The 19,347-nt window shown below is 38.3% G+C and overlaps 1 protein-coding gene and 1 long non-coding RNA gene across 7 annotated transcripts in view; one reads left to right on the top strand and one right to left on the bottom strand.

Annotated features, from left to right (window-relative positions):
- The first annotated feature begins 2,637 nt into the window (after positions 1–2,637).
- Rassf6 (Ras association domain family member 6) overlaps positions 2,638–19,347 on the top strand; it is a 40,903-nt gene continuing 24,193 nt past the window's right edge. The window contains exons 1-2 of one of the 4 annotated variants that reach the window (XM_048785782.1): positions 2,638–2,802; positions 11,316–11,413. In XM_048785782.1, coding sequence (XP_048641739.1) covers positions 11,349–11,413 — 65 coding nt within the window. In that variant the 5' untranslated portion in view covers positions 2,638–2,802; positions 11,316–11,348. Of the gene's footprint in view, positions 2,962–2,984; positions 3,141–7,020; positions 7,611–11,315; positions 11,414–19,347 lie in introns of those variants that run through there. The other 3 variants (XM_048785781.1, XM_048785783.1, XM_048785784.1) reach the window with 3 other exon arrangements.
- Positions 13,907–19,347, bottom strand: part of LOC107158808 — a 13,807-nt gene continuing 8,366 nt past the window's right edge. Inside the window, exons 3-4 of one of the 3 annotated variants that reach the window (XR_007341461.1) lie at positions 16,339–18,691; positions 13,907–15,869 (exon numbers count right to left, since the gene is read on the bottom strand). This is a non-coding gene — a long non-coding RNA (uncharacterized LOC107158808). Of the gene's footprint in view, positions 18,692–19,347 lie in introns of all 3 variants that reach the window. The other 2 variants (XR_001505670.2, XR_007341462.1) reach the window with 2 other exon arrangements.

Below are 19,347 nucleotides of genomic sequence, written 5' to 3'. Positions count from 1 at the left end.
AATTTCCTTGCCAGCGTACCCCATGTTGCTGACATTTTGCAGTGACATTGAATGTAGTTGACCCTGCTCAAGGACCAGGGCGGATTAGGGTGTTCCCGGTTTAACATAATCGGGTTTAGGGCGTTCCCAGTTTAGGTTCCAGGTTTAAGGTTTAAGATTATTCCTGCTGGGAATAGGGCGTATCCTGCTGCCTAAGTTCCCCTTGAGTTCTCACGGGATTCAGACAGTATATTTTGGGAGACAGAAGCCCAGTGAAGGTGAATTTGGGAGAGAACGTGGATTTGGGCAGAGAACGTGGATTTCCCCAGAACGTGTTTGTATACGGCTGGTGTGAGTTCGGGAATAAAGAGTTGCTGTTTGAATCTACAAGCTGTGTGGTGGCTCGTGATTGTGTGCCCAGCCAGACTGCGGCATTTGTGCCCAGCCAGACTGCGGCAGCTTTTAACATATAAAGTCCAGATGGGTTGAAAGGTTCAATTTAATGAATAAATAATCTCTCAAAACATTAGAAGGGATACACACACACACACACACACACATTTATATACATATTTATCTAGAGATGGAAAAGCTTTTTATAAAACTAAGGAATCACTGATAAAGAAAAATAATGTATTTGACTTTAAATTTTGAATCTTTTCTATGTCCAAAATACCATAATTAATCCCAGCAGCTCCAGAGACTGAGGTGGGAGAATCGCAAGTTCAAAGCCAGCCTCAGCAAAAATGAGGTGCTAAGTAACTCATTGAGACCCTGTCTCTAAATAAAAATACAAAAAAATATGGCTGGGATGTGGCTCAGTGGTCGAGTGCCCCTGAGTTCAATCCCCAGTACCCCCCAATCATCACCCCCACGAGAAAAAAAAACACAATTAAGACTAAGGTAATCAACATGGGAAATAAAGTCATAGCAAATACAATGAAGAGTTGATATACTTAATATATAAACACATCTTACAAATCAATATGAAAAAGATGAGCAAAGAATACAATAAATAAAAAAGCAAAAATGCAAGATGTATCTAAATAAAGAGTTCAATCTTACAGATAATCAATAAGTTACATATTAAAATATAATACAGATTTTTAACCTTTCAAATCAGTAACTGTTTTTTAAAAAAGTATTACAATTAATGTTAGTTGCCTTAGGAGTATAAAATTGACAAGGATTTTTGATGAGAAAAATTTTTTTAAAATGTACATCCTCTTTCATCTGGCAAATTTTAAAATACATGTAAAAGTCATAATCATGGTTGTATGTAGTTATATATAAACATTTGCTGGAATGTTGTTTAGCAGTACAACTTTTTCACAAAAAGGAACTGATGAAATAGTGGTATATGCATATGCTGTATTACAGTGCAGCTAGTTAAAATCATATTGCAGGAAGAAACTGCCTTGACATATGGTAAATTGCTCAGAATATCTTTTATGAGATAAAAGCAGGTTATAAAACAATGAACTGAATGTAGCAGTATTTTGGTAAATATCTACAGAGTGACATTCACCAAATTGCTTATATGACTTATATTTGTGAGGGAAATTGTAGGGTTTTTTTTTTTACATTTCTGTTTTATAAATTTTCTACACTGCACATGTGTAACTATATACTCTTCATATTCCAAAATAAAAAATGGCCTATTTACTATAGCATTCAAAAACAAGACGAGTCACTGAGCCTCTAACTAAAGGAAACCAGTTGGCAGACAATAATCAAAATAAAACCTTCAAAGATGCTTGTACATAAAAAGCAAAAAACAATGTCCCAGTTGCTGATAATAAACAAATGATCCCCTCTGAGTATAGACAACACTGATAGAGCATGCATTTGAACATGCATTCCGGAACCTGGGAGCTGTAAACACTGCAGGTCCTGTTAGTCACCATCCAAAGGTCAGTCTATACCACCAACCACACACCAGGGAACGTGGGGCCAATGTGACGATCAAACTAATACAAGTTATAGCTGGTCACACCTGTCCTTATGTAAGATTGCAAAAGCTTTCATTATGATTCAGTAAACCTATTTGCTCAAAGAATGATAAATCTCACAGTTCCTGGTCTTTGCACACCGCTGGCTAAATAGATAACTATCCGACCTTTTGAATATATCCACTTAGTTGTTATTAGTTATCTCTTCGGTTGTACTTTATTAAAATCGTTTTCAAACTTTGATGTCGACCAGATTCTTTTGTGGCGATATTTAATATATGGATGAGCGCACAACATACCCAAGACCTACTAAATCAGAGCCACAGGGGTGGAAGGCCTGCAGGTATGTGGGTTGGGAAAGCTGCAGAGGTGTGGCAAGCTGCTTGTGGGTGCAAAGGTGCTGGCTGGGAAACTGGGTGGCAAAACACCAAGAGGAAAAAAAAAATAAGAATTTCAAATTCAAAGAGAAAATTTTAAAAGGAAAGATGTGAATAATGGTGTTCAGTCCTGGTCAGCGTCATTTCTCACAAGCCATTCAACTAGAGTCCAGCTGGACTATAGAATGGAGATTAAAATCCGTCCAGCTCCGTGGTTCAAGCGTCACCCAGAATGTCAGCTCACTTAAGAAGTGTGTCAGGGAGCGAAGGAGTGTACCTATCAGCTGTTTCTAAGAAAGTAAACACTCCCAACATGCACCGAGGCGCTGGGAGTGGCTCAGGTTTCTCACACTTGCCTGCAGTGATAGAAAAAAGCAATAATTAATAGCTTCTCCGGGTTGCTAATTGCGTGGGGGCCACTGCAAGCGCGGAGCCCCGAGCCATGCTCAGGGAGCACGCGCGACGCCCACGCTGGTCTCAGACCTCCCCTGCAGGTGAGTGACTGGAGGAGCCCCAGAACAGACAGGCAGAGACAGGAGAGCACTGTCTCCCGCAGCCAGCCTCCGACCCAGTCCAGGAACAAACTCTCCCGTGCAAGTTCAGCCCAAGGACTGCGGTGAAAAGGCTCCTCCCGCTCACAGGGTGAACAACAGGTGAAAATGGGGGTCGGGCAAAGAACCCCTCTAGTCCACTTTCTGGGGTGAGGTTGAGGGCAAATTATTAGAAAGCGGAATCCCATTGGCAGTAAAGGTGAATGGGTGCATCGGAGCAGCCTGAACCCGGACATGACTTTTCCTTTTGATTTTTCTCAGAATACCCCTTCCTGACCAAGGTAAGCTTGTGGGAGGGTGGGGAAGTAGAGAGAGTGGGGAGAAGGGCTTGGAGAAAACCTTGCCATTTCCTCCTCCCTTCCTGGAGGGAGTAGTTCTATAAACCCTTTACCTGGAGCATACCCTTGCAAAGACACTAGGCTCCTGGAGGGCATCCCGCTTTCTCTGAAGACTTTAAGAACATGTGTTGAATCATAAGATCCAAAGGATCTTTTAAATTGAGGATGCAGTTGAACTTTTGTTTCCACAAAGCAACAGAGAAATAACCCCCAAATAATTGAAAAGGATTTGGGATATAATTTAAGATCTCACCAAACAATGAAAGAACGACTGTAATTAAATAGAGGTCCATGAGTTAGGAATACAAATTCTGAAGTAGGTGCCACTTATTAGTTTGCCCCTTTGCAAGTTACTTAACCTGTCTAAGCCACCAAAGTCTGTCCTTATAAAACTATCATCATAATAGGATCTTCCACATAAGGCTTTGGTGGGAATTTAAACACTTAGCAGGTGTTCCAGAAATGACACCTTCTAATAGAATTAAGAAATAAGGTAGGGGAGGGGTATTGGAAGTAGGAAGGATGGTAGAATGAATCAGACATTATTACCCTGTGTACATATATAAATATACAACTGGTAGGATTCTACATCATGCATAACCAGAAGAATGAGAAATTATATTCTATTATATATGATGCATCAAAGTGCATTCTACTGTCATGTATAACTAATTAAAATGAATAAAAAATAAATTTGAAAAATAGCTCAGCCAAAAAGGCACATCAGGGAAGGTGAGCTGAGCTGAGCTGGCAGACCAGTCAGTGTGGTGACACTGGAACTGAACTGGTTTCCAGACAGTGGGTCCAAGACACTGAGCAGGTGGCAAGTGGGCAAGTATCATCTCTCTGAGTAGAAATGAAATTACCAGCTTTCTTGCCACTTTTCAAAAAAAAATAGACTATGTAGAGGCAAATTTAAACTTACCTGCCACTCACTTTGATCTTAGAAAATTCATATTTATGTAAATCTATTATTTTAAAATAGAAAACAAGCTTTTATAGCGAATAGTTACTATCTCATGTTGTGGAGCCCATGGCATTTCAAGTTTCACAAGATAGTCTGTGTTTAAATAATATTGATCAAAATAGACAATATGGTCCAAGTCCTAATATTATAGCACAGATTGATTTTTTTTGCATTGAAATGATATAGACTTTCATATGTGAAAGCTTGAAGTAAGGGTAACTGTGTTTTGTCAGTCCTTACCTCTTAAGCTTAAATTACACAGAAGTGGTTTTATTTGATGAAGTTTTAGTTAAAGGGAAATTTTGTGGATGATGTTGTTAGTTTTATTAGTATTTATAACTTTGAGGGGGACAAATTTAGTAGCTATGACTAGTAGTCTCCATTGATGTCATTTTATCTTTTTATTTTATTAACATAAAATATTTAAGTGGTTTGCAGTTGATCCTAACTTAATTCCATCATTGTTTTAATGGATTCTTTTTTTCAAATTGTAGAGTTGAGGTACTCCAATGTACTTATAATTAGGTATTGACTGATGAATTCTAGGTAGAATTCTAAAGCCAAACTACATGAACTTTATTATGTTATTATCCTCCAGGCTTAACTAGTAATTATTGCAGTTTATCTAAACACTTATAAAATAATCAAATCAGCGTAGAATGAATTAGAATATGAATATTTATTAAATACTTTTCAAAGAGAAAATATGCTTTTATGCTGATATATATTGTTAAATTCCTTAAATTAAATTAGTTGATTATAAATAATTATATATATATGCATATAGAAAGAGTTTTTCTACTATTTCGAATGTATATAACACTCTATGGTAAACTATTATTTGTTTATTTATTTTTGGTACTAAAGATTGAAGTCAGAGGCACATTAACACTGAGCTATATCTCCTGTCCTTTTTATTTATTTTTTTGACACAGAGTCTCACTAAGTTGCTGAGACTGGCCTTGAACTTGCAATCCTTCTGCTTTAGCCTCCTGAATCTCTGGGATTCAGGTGTGCACCACCACACCAGGCACTATTAAATATTTTGATCAATCCAAGAGAGAGGGAAAGAGCTCAACATAGTGTAACATACATGTAATGTCTTAAGTAGCTCAGTAATAAAGAGCTTGCCTAGCATTTGTGAGGCACTGGGTTCAGTTCTCAGCACTACATTTAAATAAATAAATAAAATAAAGGCCCAACAACCAACTAACTAACTATATATATAATAAAGGTCCATAAACAACTATATACATACACACACACATACACACACATACATATATATATATAATTATAATTTAAAATGTTATACCTTATGTACATTTTAATTTCCGAAATAAGAAGCATCCTATTCTTTTAATTGAAATAAAAACCTAATGCTAGCAGTCCATTTACTTGTACAGATTTGCTGATTACAATGTAAATAGGGAATTCAGGTTGCTGGAGACATATGGACTTTCTGTAAGTTTGGATTTAAAAAAAAAATTCAAATAAAGGCAAATTGAAAACACAGCCTCTGAGAAAGAGCTTCTCAATATTCTCTTTGCTCTGAAGTTTAGAGTTAAAAAACTATTCTGTTGCAAAAATTTATCTCAATATTTCAAAACTATCACTGATTGTGATCTCTTCACTTTCATAATACAGTCTTAAGTATCAAACCAACTGGTATCACTGCTTTCAGTCCCTGAACATGGAGCTGTCTCCCCTTTATGGAAGAGGAAGTAATCTTAGTTTAAATGGTTGTAGGAAAATTTCTGCATCATCACCCAGAGTTTAGTAAGTGGAGCTCAAAAAGCAAGAGTGCTGATTCTTTCATAGCCAATACTGAACAAGAAAAAATGAGTCAGGATCTTTGTGAAATCAACTTTTAAGATTTGTTCTTGAAAACTCAGATGAAGGAGAAGATCTTTGAGCTCCATCACAGCCACAATTTCAGAATATACCCTTGGCAAGTGGAGTGGTAGCAAGTTCCTAAGTGGCTTCATGCTAGTTCACTTCATCCTCCACTCCTGCTTTCCTCACCTCCCTGAGGACACTGCAGGCAGAATAAAGTGCACTACATTAGCATCATGTAAATATGCAATGGAATATTAGTGCTTTGACACTTCAAATGAGATTCCACTTGAACTGACAGCCGTGGCATGGTCACCTAGAAGTCGGTTGCTTGACCCATATACTGTTTAATCCTGTCTTTAATTTAAGAATTGAAATCAATTTTTATTTGTATCTCAAGACAATTTCTAACTGCAAACAATATCACTTAATAAAGTGATAGTTTTTATATTTCTCCTCCCAACCTTTACCATCTTTGCAAATGAGGCACATTCTTCAGGGGGAAAAAATGGAGCCAAATGTTTTCCAGAAACCATACTTCTTTGAACTCTTTTCCTTTCTTTTCAAACTGGATAATGGATGGAATTATAGGAAGCTGATAGCTTTGTCTGATTTCCCCTGAGTAATGTATCTGTGCATGGCTCTGTTCTTCCCTACTCCCAGGTTCCAGATCATAGCCTTAAGAAAACAGTTTTATTTTAGGGCTGAAAACATCCTTGTAACTTTCCATTGCCTCTTCAGGATGGAACATTTTTTAAAAACTCCATGTTTACAATCATTGATATAATCTTAACTCCTAATTAAAATACACACTTGCTATTCCAATGGGATACATTTTGGTATTTTGTCTTTTTAGTTACTTTTATTGAGGGCATATATGTGATATAATATATGTTCCTTGTATAGAATTTGGAAAGTACATATGAGTTCAAAATGAAAATAAACTTTCATATCTTTATAACTCTTAATATCATTGTTAATATTTTAAATGTTTCCCTGAATATTGAATGTATTCAATACTGTATAAATGTTTATGTGTGTGTGTGTGTGTGTGTGTATTCACTCACTCTTGAAGAAACATGAATAATAATGATCCTTTCTTAAAGGATCTAGTCAACAAATTAAGTAAAATAATACATGGTTAGAGGAAGAAAGCAATAAGCAATTAGAAAACTGCAGCTAGTTTGCTGTGGAAGTTCAAATGCAAGAGAAATTAGCAACTGTTTTGTTTTGGGGTTTGGGGAGGTTGTTTTTGGTTTTCTTTTCAGTTGATTGGTTTGTTTTGTTTTGTAATTCTTTGTAAAATCCTGACCACTGTGACACTTCACATATTCAAGTGATCTGAGGAACAAGGGGCTGTGGATAGAGATACAGACACAGGCTTCACTTCCTGTGCCTGGTAGCAGGTACAGAGAAGGAACTCGAAATATTTGTTGAATATACAAACAAGCAAATCAAATTTCCCACTTTGAAATAAGTAACCATTTAGTTAACCTATGGTTGGGCACAGGAAGGTATTTTAAGTGACTGGCCCATTTGTGTTCACTGGGGCCTGAGCTTTCCTCCCCCATCCTCTGGCTGCATTCTGATCACAAGAAAACTGAATCCAGGTAAGCCCACATCTAGGTAGGAGTGCAGAGCAGGGCAAGGTGAGCAGAAAATGCTACATTATTTTTTTCTGTAGGTCTCAGCATTGCCCCTTGCTGAGGGCTGTCTGTTGTGGGCTTCTGTTTCTACAGATCCCATGTGCCTGCTCAGAACAATCGCACCTCCCTGGGCCTCTCCCATTCACGCTCAGCTTAGACCTGCCTGGTTCTTCCAGTGCTGTTTATTTCTCCAGGACTTAATTCCTGGCATGTCAAATTCCCTGTCTCTTGAGGTCCACTCTATGTGGACAAAATGGAAAAGCAAATGAACAAACTTATTAATTAATAATCTTATTTTATATATAATCTAAGTCAATAAACTCTGGCCCCAGGGCCTGATAGTAACTATATGATTCACCCTCCAAGCAAACCACATAGCAATCATTTTCCTCTTCAAGTCAAAGAACTGAACATCCAAAGACAGACTTCAAAACTTGTAGACCTCCAACTTTTCCTTTCTTCATAAGTCATTTTTGTCTTTGCTATTCATGACCTCTCTGTTGTCTTTCTCTTAAGCCTTTAAGAAAGCTAAATTAGACCCTAAGACTACTACTAAGTCTTCACAATTTAGATTTCATTAGGGACTCGACCAGGTTTCAATTTTCTGTGAATTTTCTGGAATGGGGAAATACAGAGGGAAAGCTATTTGAATTCATAGATCTGTGCTTCACTTTAGCAAATAATAATATCAATGATACTTTTACCAAATCACTTTCTTGCCTTTTAGGTATTTGAATTGTTTGAATATTTTAAGCCAATTTTTAAATCAGACATGATAAATATTATTTCCTATCCAATTGTCATATGCTATCTATGAAAAAAATTATGTTGTTTTCCTTTTCTATTAAATTCCATTCAACTGTCTTCCTTCGTAAGGTCAGAGAATAATGTAAAGAGCTTTGAAATTTTTTTTTGTCAAGGCTTCTGTAATTTTTCTGAAGCTGGCCATGATTTACTTTAGCATAGATCACAAGTCTGGCAATATAATTACATAGCAACTGTTTGCTCTCTTTAATGATTCTTTGATTTTTATGAATACAAGGAGAGGGAACTGATTGGGAAATTACTATAATGATTCTTTAGTCCATCACTGCCAATCTTCACTTTGTGATGATAAGAAACTTCCATTGATGGTTCTTCAGTTCAAAATATCCCCAGTGTTTGATGAGGGCTTGCTCTCTGGTTCTGAAGTAGTTTCTTCTAACTATGTCCTTACATGGTGGAAGGGCAAGGCAGCTTCCCAAGTTCTCTTTTATAAAAAGGACACTAATCGTACTCATCATGGCTTGATCCTTATGACCTAGTCACCTCCTAAATTTTCCACCTCTCATGCATGAGGGATAAGATCTCAAGATATGACTTTTGGGAGACACAGACATTGAGACCATGACACAGGGCAGTCAGTTAGGAGGAGGCTGGTACAGTAATCCAGGAGAAAGAGGATGGTGGCTTGGCTTAGTGTGATGGCAGAAGAAATTAAAGCTTTTGAATTCAGGTTATATATTGAAAGTATAATTAATAGGACTTACATTTAGGTTAGATTCTTCTTTTGGCAAAGAAAGGGGAAAAATATCAAGACTGAATCTTAGTTTTGGTACCCAATTGGGTAGATGAAAAGAATTGTGGAGGAGGGAATTCTGGAGCATGGGAGAAAGTTAGTGGTTCTGTTTCAGCCATGCTGCTCTTGAGATGCCCATTAGACATCTAAATAGAGATTAAGTGGATGATGAGTGAGTCTGGAACTCAGTAAAGAGGCTGGACTGCAGATGGATTAGCTTCCCTGGAAGAAAGTGTAGAAGAGAGGACAGAATGTATCTGAAACCAGGCATCATGTAACGACTGTATAGAGAAGTGAGCAGAGGAGTCTAACATGTTGAGCCCTGTGAGAAATCAGAAAATAGAGCAGCAGGGTCATTATTGCCATTTTGTCTCAAAAGCCTCTGGAGGAAAGTGTTTCAAAGGGAGAGAAAAAATCAATCTCATCAAGTGCTTCGGTGAGTCAAAGAAAATGAACAATTTGGCAAAGCCTAGGCCTTTGAAATGTGGGATGAGAAATGCAGGGAAGATAAAGGAATAGATGGTAAATAACCTAGATTGAGGAGGGAAAAGGTAGTATTTGGGATCTGGGGTCATTACTGGGGGGATCTAGATATGGGGCATCTATAATCCTTTTTGTGGGTTATTATAATGACAAATTCTAGGAACAAGGTTAGAGCACGGACTGCATAACCAGACATCCCGGACCAAATCCTGTCAATGAATGAGATTTGTTGGGCTCATGGACTCAGATGTCCCAGGGCAGTCTAACCTGCCCTTATGGCTTCCATACTGCAGAGTTGCTTTGGCTAAACTTCTGACCAAGTCCTTGGTGAGACAGACCCCTGCCAGTGATGTGCTGCCAAAGAGGATGACATTCCCAAAGAGGGGAGCACCACTCTTTGAGCAACAGGACAGCAATAAAGAATGAAGTTAGGCACAAATCAGTAATGATGATAATGGAAAGCCAAAAGTAGAATCATAGAGATGCAGATAAAAAGGCTATGGGGAGACTTACAGAGGTTCCACCTGAGTGAGGACCAAAAGGAAGCAGAGGCTGGGTTTGCAGGGATTAGGACCTTCCAGTGCAAGAGGAATCCATGAGAGGAGACTCAGTGGTGTGAAATCTCATTTGAATATAAGGCCTGCTTCAATTTTGAGTTTAAAAAGGAGAGTTTGGGTAGAATAACAGAAAGTTCAAATGTCAGATTGAATGAATTAGGCTGAATTTACTAAGAATGAGATGCCAGGGAGGTTTGGGCCCAAAAAGGTGATATGAAGAGCAGAATGGTAAAAGCATAAAAGGGGACTCCAGTCAAGCATTCAGCTCAGAGGCCTGGGGAAAGGAACAAAATGCTACAAGGGAAAAGAGACTTCAGGGGTTATATGAGAATAGCAGAATTGCTGCTCTTTTCTCTTCCTTCCTGGTATCCACTCATCTTACCAAACCAAAATAACCTGATTTAAAAGTAAAAGAAGGATATTCTATACGCGCACATTCTTTTTCTGGACTTTCTTCTCCATCCCACCTTTTTATTCTAGCTATGTTTCCTATGATTCTGTAAGCTTGGAGCAAGGATAATTCAAAGTTAAATTTCTGCAAAAACTAGAACTAGAAAATATTTTGCTTAAAATTTCTGACCACACCCTAATGCCATTTACATGAACTCATAAAGAAGGAGATTATTCACATCTGACCACGGTTTCCAGAGCCTGAAGGAGACATGAGGATATTATATCATCCTTAATCAACCCTTCGAGTCAGAACTTGATTTTAGTTGCCTGGAAACTTGAAATTGTGTTGGGCTGACTAGGGTAGGGTCCAGCTAGTTGGGGCTAAGTTGCTGTAATTGAAGGAAAATGCTCCTAGAGATTCATACACAAGAGGACTCTTTCGAAAAATACATCAAAAACCAAATTGCCCAATCCTTCCCTTCCTTGAGCAACTGCATCTGTAGTTTTTGAATTTACACAACTCGTTTTTCTCCTTTTTGCTCATGCATGAAATATCACCTGAAAGCTCCGCTAAATAGTCTTATAAGATAGAGACACAATCAAACATTCAATTTAAGTAAGAAACTAATTTATGAATGCATCACAAGAACAAATCATTAACATTATTCTTATGGTTAGGGTATCCTCATACCATCTCAAAAGGGGGTGAAGATGACTATGATGGCCCACCAGTACCCTTCCTGGATCTTCATCAATGAGAGGACATTCATAACCAGGTAACTATATACCTATATTATATGTCATCCTGCTCACCAGTTACCTGCTCAGTGAATGGGGTTAACATTTTTGTTATTATGAAGACTACAAGGGGAGAAGGTTTGGGATAGAAGTAATATGGAATATACCATTCAGAGTTGTATAAGCTTGATAAATGATTAACAAGATCAACAGTTAGAATCATCACTTGAGATTCTGGATAAGAAGTTGAAAAAGTATATTCCTAAGACCACTAAAACCATACTCTCTTGTGGAACAGTCACTCATAGTTCATTAATGGTGGTTTGGGTTCCATAAAAGTTACATTTCTGCTTTAATAGTTGCAGTGATCTTGAGAGCAGGATTAAGTGAAGGTTCCAAGGCTCCTCATAAAAGATACACCCAAAGAATTGGCTCTGTGGCCAATAACATTGTGTTCTCTCCTGGCCTCTCCCTTCCTTGCTCTTCAGGACACACTTCTTTTTTCCTGGTTCCCACTGGTGTGCTGGTTATTTAATATACAGGTAACATGCACAACTGTTTTCTTATGCATGGTTATAGCATCTTATGTTGCTCTGGAAATAATAGAGGAAGGGTTTTAAAACTTTAAGAGCAAAGATGAGTACTAAACCTGGCCAAGCACAGGTAAAGACTTAGAAAAGAAAAAAAACAGTCAAAAAAAGAAAAAGAAAAGAAATAAAGAAATAACCATGACCAAGTCAAACAAGGGATGGGAAAGGAAATAAGGCCAATGGAACAGGGAAGTGGGTGCTACTGATGCAGGATTGGGGGCTAGGAAGCAGAGGGAACGAGGAACTAATATGGTCAAAGATTTAAAGAGCTAGAGGACAAGGGTGAAATATGAAGGTAGGAAGAAGACACAAAGTGAAAGAGATGATCCCTTTATTCATTCCTCAAATACTTACCGACTGCTCACTGCGGAGAGATACTTTTCTGAATCTGAATATTCAGCAACAAACCCAACAAAACCCTACTTTTAGGGAGTTATATTTTGTGCCCAGGAGCAGGGGGATATAGTCCATATGAAGGATAAATGCTGAAAGTTGTGAGAAATAAAAATGAAATAGTAAAGGGAGTAAAGAATATTGGAGGTAGCCCATGGGAAAGACTCTGTGTTCAGGCCTGAGAGGGGAGAGAGGATAGGAACAAAAACTGCAGGTATGTGGCTGGAAGAATTCTAGGCAAAGGGGAGAGCAAGTCCATAGCCCAGAGGCAGGTGCATATCAGTGAGTGTTGAGGAGGCCAGTATAGGTAAACTGAAAGAGAAAGACCTTAGGGGAAAGTGAAGAAGGTTTGGGATAGAAGTAGACAGAGACAAAATGGGGCCAGAACATTGGAGTTTCATAGACTATTATTTCATAGGCTATTGACCTTTCTTATAAAATAAGAAGCTGAGGAAGAATATGAACACATGAGTGACAATACCAGTGTGGCTGCTGTGTTAGGAACACATTGGAGAGGGTGCAAAGGTGGAAGCAGAGAATTACCATGGAGCTGATAGTCCAGGGTAGAGATGATGGTAGCTTGGACCAAGGTGGCAGCAGTGGAAGTTGAAAAAATTATATATATGGTCAGATTTTAGTCAGCACTTAATAACTATGAGTTCCACATCTGTGAATTCTACCAACCTCAACTTAGAAATATTAGGGGGAAAAATGTGTCTGTATTGACGATGTGCAGACATTTTTCTTGTCATTATTTCCTAAGAAATATAACATACCAACTATTTATATAGCACATTTATACTGTATTGAGTATTCTCAATAATTTAGAGATGATCTCAAGTCTACAGAGGTTTTTGGAGGTGATAGGCAAATCCTACATCAGTTTATGTCAGAGTCTTGGGTATCTGAATATTGTGTTATCTGCTGGGGCTCTTAGAACCAATGCCCTGCTCAGACAGAGGGACAGACTATATTTTAAAGGAAGGAACAATAGGATTTCCTGAAAGACTAGATGTGAGATATGAGGGAAAAAGAATAGTCCAGTATGATTGTAATGATTTTGGTCTAAACGAATGGGGTAACACTTTCTGATATTATGAAGACACAAGAAAGAGCAATTCTGGGGTAAAAGACCAAGAATTCCTGGACATGCTACATTTGAGATTGAATACAATCACCAAGGGGATGAGTGTAAATATGAAGATTCAAGGACCAATGTTAGAAAAAGCTGAAATGAAATTGGAAAAGAAAAAACAGAAGGCGAGGCAGAAGAGCCTCCGGTGAAAAGTGGACAGAATGAATGTGGAGACTGGACAGAGAGGAAAAGCAAGTGTAGAGGGTAAAATAGAGAAGACACCACTTTGAGTCATCAAGGAAACCCAAGTATTGATGGAGATTCGCAAAAAGGGAAGTTGAGGAGATGGGCAGTTGAAAGGCAGAGGCCAGTGAAGGTCACAGTCACATAAAACAGAAGGAGGGGGACAGAAAGGTGCTGGAAAAGACTGAGAGATAGTCCCCTTCCCTCATTGCCTCTTCCCAAAGAGAATTACAGAAGGAAGAGAAGTGCCTCTAAAGATACCGTCTGCACCTGTGTTCCTTTTGCCTACAGGTTTTCTGTGCAATTAAAACAAATTTACTCCACTGACGGAGAGGGAAGTTTGGAGAAGAGACAGTATGTAGCCTTAGAGGCAGATGAACAACCTGTGTAGTTATTTTCCTGTTACGCAGCTCTGCTTGACTCAATTCAGCTCACAAAAGTATGATTCCCACCCTGTCCTGCCAGGACACTGCTACACCAAGGCCGTCCCTCTTGGTCTGAAGTTACCATCCTTTTCCCTCAGTCTACTTCAGCTGTGATACAGTAGCTCTCTACCTTCTATCCCAAGGAAGCAAAGGCTTCTCTCAGTTCCATAGACCTTTCCTTATTCAGATTGGAACCTACTCTAAACTGGCGCCAGGCAGCCCCAATGGCAGTCCTGTTCTCTGGCTGCACTCACTGGCCTTTCCATGAGCAAAGACCTCGCTTCCCTGACAAATTTCCAAAGCATATGTGGCAGAGAAGCCTCTGTGCCCTTCCTGACTCTTGTCTGCACCTGGAGGTCCTGATTCTCTTAATCCAGGCCATTTTTATGTGTATGTTTATCTTTATTCTCTAGATTCCTGGAGTTCCTTCATCTTCATCTTTTCTAGAACAACTTCATCTTTCTCCTGTATAGAGCTACTGGTTCTATTCTCAATGGATTTATATAAAATTTCATTTGTAGCCATGACCAGCCAATGGTAACTTGTCATCCCAGAACACCACATTTCCTCCTTTTGTTTACCTGTGTAATACAGTGTGAACTTATCGCTTGCTTCCACTGGAGTAGACACATATCCATATACTGGTAGTCACCACGTCATGCAAACCATAACATCTTTCTTACAAATTAGCCTTAAAACCTTATATAAAAGTCTAATTTTTAATCTCTAGAAACAATTTTATAAGAATTTTCTGATAATTATCAATGTAAGAGAAAGAAGACTAACACATTTTGAGAACCTATGTGCATTCCCATTTCATTCTCTGCAGTAAAATATGTCCCAGTGGACATTATTTGGAGGATATTTCCAAAGAACAATCTGAGATCAGTGACCTTTATTTAGTGTCATATTCTGGCATAATGAAGGACTTGTAGTTTGTATTCTGTAATCCAGAGCCTCTTTCAGGCTCTCAGATCCATGTGTTAATTAGAGCTCCAAATGTGAAGTAAAAATATCGTAGCATAATTCCACAAACACCAGACTTGAGGACAGTGTTTCTGCAGTGTGGTCCATGGCACCACTTCCACATCAGATGCTTGCTAATGATACAGATCATGGGCTCCATTCCCAAATCAAGGTCAGGTGATGCTGATACATTCTGAAGTCTGAGAACTTCTCAGAGGAAAAAAGGATTAAAGTTCTCAGAACTTCTGACCTCCTGACATCAACAACATTCCTGGAACCAGAAGAAATCTCTGCAAAACTTTAACCAGAAATTATAACAATGCCACTAGCCAATTGTCATACCCAACCTACCACAAATCTTGCAAACATTACCCTGCTCCAACACACACACACACACTCATTTATTTTAAGTAGTTTTGCAACTCTCTATGTGTACTGTTTTGTAGTAAACAAGGTAGAAATGATCAATTTATTAAGATATTTTCATTTTTCTGCACAAAAATACAGGAAAACAACAGAAATTAATAGTCTAATCAAATCTATGTAATTGAAAATTTCTTTCAGCAAGTTTCATGAGCATTATATATGATCATTAAGTTAAGAGGTCCTGATATTAATGGTATTGTAGGCAGCATAATATTTGTGTCTTATTCCTGGATGAGCATTCTCTAAGGGTAGAAAGTTCCTGGCTGAAGGGTGTTGGCATTGGTTAGCTTCATGCTTAAGTGACGACAATTCCACTTGCTGTTTCATTGCCTGGAGTCATCACTGCTCTGCTGCTTCAAATTGCAAATACTCTGACCTAAAAAAAAAAAAAAAAAATTGGTTGTGTGTATCTGCTTTCATAGCATTTAATTTCAGGTAGTAGGCTGAAATCAGGGCACAGGTGCATAAATGCTAGCTCCGTGTTTAAAAAACAAACACAAAAACAAAACAAAACAAAACCCAGAAGTTCCAATCCAGTTTCAAATGCACAGATCTGATTTCACTCTCAGAACTTGACTTTTTCTGCTGCTTAGGAAATGATATAAACCCTTGGAGGTTTGACTCTTCTGTCAGCAGCTTGAAAGTCACACATGCATTCCTGTCTTTAGTGAATGCATTTAATTAGCATGATGTAATAAATTTTAGCAGAAAGTGCTTTATTCCAAACAGTTTATTTTTCCAAGCACGTTGGCCAGAACTCTTTGCTGAAACAAAAGAACCAGCCACCTGCACCTCAAAGTACAAATTAAACACAAAGAACCAGTGTTCAGGAGGCCACCTCCTACCTTGCCCTTAGAGCCAGAGGGCAGCATTTGGCAGGTTCCATCTCCAGGGTCTTCTCCTGATCAAAAGAATAAAAGCAAACTGTGCAGGAGTCAGTGTCAGCCAGTTCTGAAGACAGGGTTATGAAGAGGGCATCACTGTCTTGCAAAACCTTGGATCTCTGTCTTTAACGAAACTAGTGGAGACCTCTCTGACATACTTTTATAAAAAGGAGTCAAGATTCAAAATAAGCCAGAAACAAAGGGTCTGAAACATGTGCTTGGAACTGTTTCCTTTTAAATTTAGTTCTTTTTTCTACATGAGAAACTGTTTTTTTTTAATTTATATTACTCATATCTGGTTATCCAGTGAAAATAAATTATAAAAAGCTGGCTAGCACATGTTACTATGTCATAGAAGGTCAATAACATCACCCACAGATATGTGGGAAAAGGATAGTATTAAGCTTTCTTTATGTCCAATATTTTCCAATAAACATATTGTCAATAATCATTAAGGATAGCAATATGACAAAAACCTATTGTATAATCTATTATTCACAGTAAAAATTACCTACTACACATTGCCTATGTTATCACTTCAGTCAATGGAAAAACAATAGCTCTTTGCAAGATAAATGAAATGTTTCCATAGAAAGTCTGATGAAGTCAAAATTCAAAGACTTCAGAGTATATTACATGTATGGAATTCACCTGAATTTCTGGATGTGTCTCTACACTAATTAAATATTTTTGACCCTATTAGTAGGTCAGGATTCGTTTTTCTATATTTTATTCCCTAATCAAATGATTTTTGAGAGCATATCATAAGCCAGAAACTGGATTAGTATTCAGTTTTGAGAAAAACAGACAAGGAGCTAACTCTTACAGTGTTTACAGTCTGAAGTTGCAGATTTCAATTTTGAGCTTCTAGCAGAATCATCTGGAGGACTTGTTAAAATAAGGAATGCTGAGCCCCATCCCCAGAGTGTCTAAGTCACTTGGTCTGGCATTGGTAAGTATTTGCAGGTCTAAGCAGGGGCTGTAGTCTGGGGATCACACTTTGAGAACTGCAGGTTTGAAGGCCCAAGACAAACTGAGATACATATTCTGAAGGACCCTGCCTAAACAAAGGTGTCTAGGATAGTTTCTTCCTAGAAATTTTGTTTCTACTGAGATCTGAATAGGGAGGGAGCTAACAAGGTTCAGGGGAGCTGGTGGGAGTGTATTCCTGACATGGGGAAGTCTCCCTCTATTCCTTATGATCCCAGACCACAGAGTATCAGTGAGTGAAATGTGCCCAGGGTGGCTATGGTGCAGGACACAAGGGAATATCTCTTAAAAGATGGCTAAATAGGAAGGCAGGAGAGGGACCACTCAGGGCTTTATGTGCTGTGATAGAATTTAGGGGGTTTGTCCCAAGAGCAGCAGAAAGACTTATGTTTAAGGATGCTAAGCAAAGCAGATGGTATGATTAGACATGTTCTGTATTCTCTAGATGTAACGTAGGCAATAGATGGAGGACACAGAATAGAAACAATGGGTTGATTAATATATTTTTTGTCAGAAATAGGAAGAATCAGGGGCCAGGGTCATGGACAGCAAGGCAAGAGCCAGTGAGTGGAAGAGGCCATGTGACAGGAAAGCTCCTGTCTCCAGCTCATGCTCACACTGATGACCCTGAGAATCACTGGCCACTGTTGTGTTAAGTAACAGTCCCAGAGGTCCATGAGGCTGGAAGGCATATCAGTAGAATAAGTGAAAGACTTCATTAAACAAAAGAGGCAGATCGTTTCCCCTCCCAAGGGAACAAGGGGCATCAGACTGCCAGACAGTCATCTTCCACCTGCACAATAGCTCTAGCTCTCCATATGCAAAGGGTGTTGTCTTACAGCATGCTGGCCTCTGCTTCAGCAATAACTAGCTCTGTGTGGGGCATTTCTGTTTACTTTTCAACTGGCTTTAAAAAAAAATCTAAAAGGCTCACATTGGAAAAAGATAAAATGTAAGAGTAAACCATGGAGGAAAGAGAAGCAAGACCTAAGTACCAGTTAGGTACCAGTCTACTTGCTCCGTTCTCCCACTTCTATCCTCTACACAGTGAGGATACTTCCAAAATCCAACTACCTTTCACCATCCAGTCCAAGTTGCCATTATCTCTACCGTTCCCTGCCCCTGCAGTCCATTCTCCCCCATAGGTCAGAATCTCTCTCTGGGATGTAAATCACACCTACCTTCTTAAACTTCAGAGGTTTTCTGCTGCACTTGGAGTAAGATGCAAACTCCTTGTGTAGGCTCTAAGGCCCAGAGGGCCTTTATAACTTCATTTGAACCACTTTTTACTTCTTTCTTTCCTTCAAACATGCCAAGCTTAGTCCTGCATACAAGACACAACAGTTCCATCATTGCCTGCCTGGAAACTCTCTCTGACTCTTTGTGGCTGGCTCCTTTCCATTATTGACATTCCAGTTTAATATTTCAGACTTCCTCTAAAATGTCACCTTCTTTAGTGCTATATCACATAAGCCTGTTTTATTATTCTCATCAAATTTATTCCTCTATAAAATTGTTTATTTGTTCTTTTGTTTTCTTTTCTCATCCTCTTTTAGAAAGTGAATCTTACCACTGCAGGAGCCTAGTTTTTTTTTTTTTTCTTAAACATTACTGATCCCTAGAATCTATTATATTGTCTGTTATATAGTAATTCCTTAGTAAAATTCAGTTGAATACAGATGAGTATGGAAATGACTAGCCTCAAAGAACTAAGCATTGGTATGACTTCACATGTGTCACCCTGAATGAAATACTGTTTCAACATAAAGGGGCAGGGTGATTACCTACATAGTGCTGCTATTCTAATGTAAGAACAAGTTTCTACATTGATTACTAGTGTTCATTTTAGTTCTATTTAGAATGACCACATATCTAAAACTGCAGTCTGTCAGTAGAAAGCTTCTTGTCTCTTAAATATATATATATAAATAAATACATATTATATATATATATATATATATATATATATATATACATATA

This window comes from Marmota marmota, unplaced genomic scaffold (genome assembly GCF_001458135.2).
Source record: "Marmota marmota marmota unplaced genomic scaffold, marMar, whole genome shotgun sequence".
NCBI lineage: Eukaryota > Metazoa > Chordata > Mammalia > Rodentia > Sciuridae > Marmota > Marmota marmota.
Note: the sequence above shows the minus strand (reverse complement) of the source record. Positions and strands in the feature narration are given on the sequence as shown.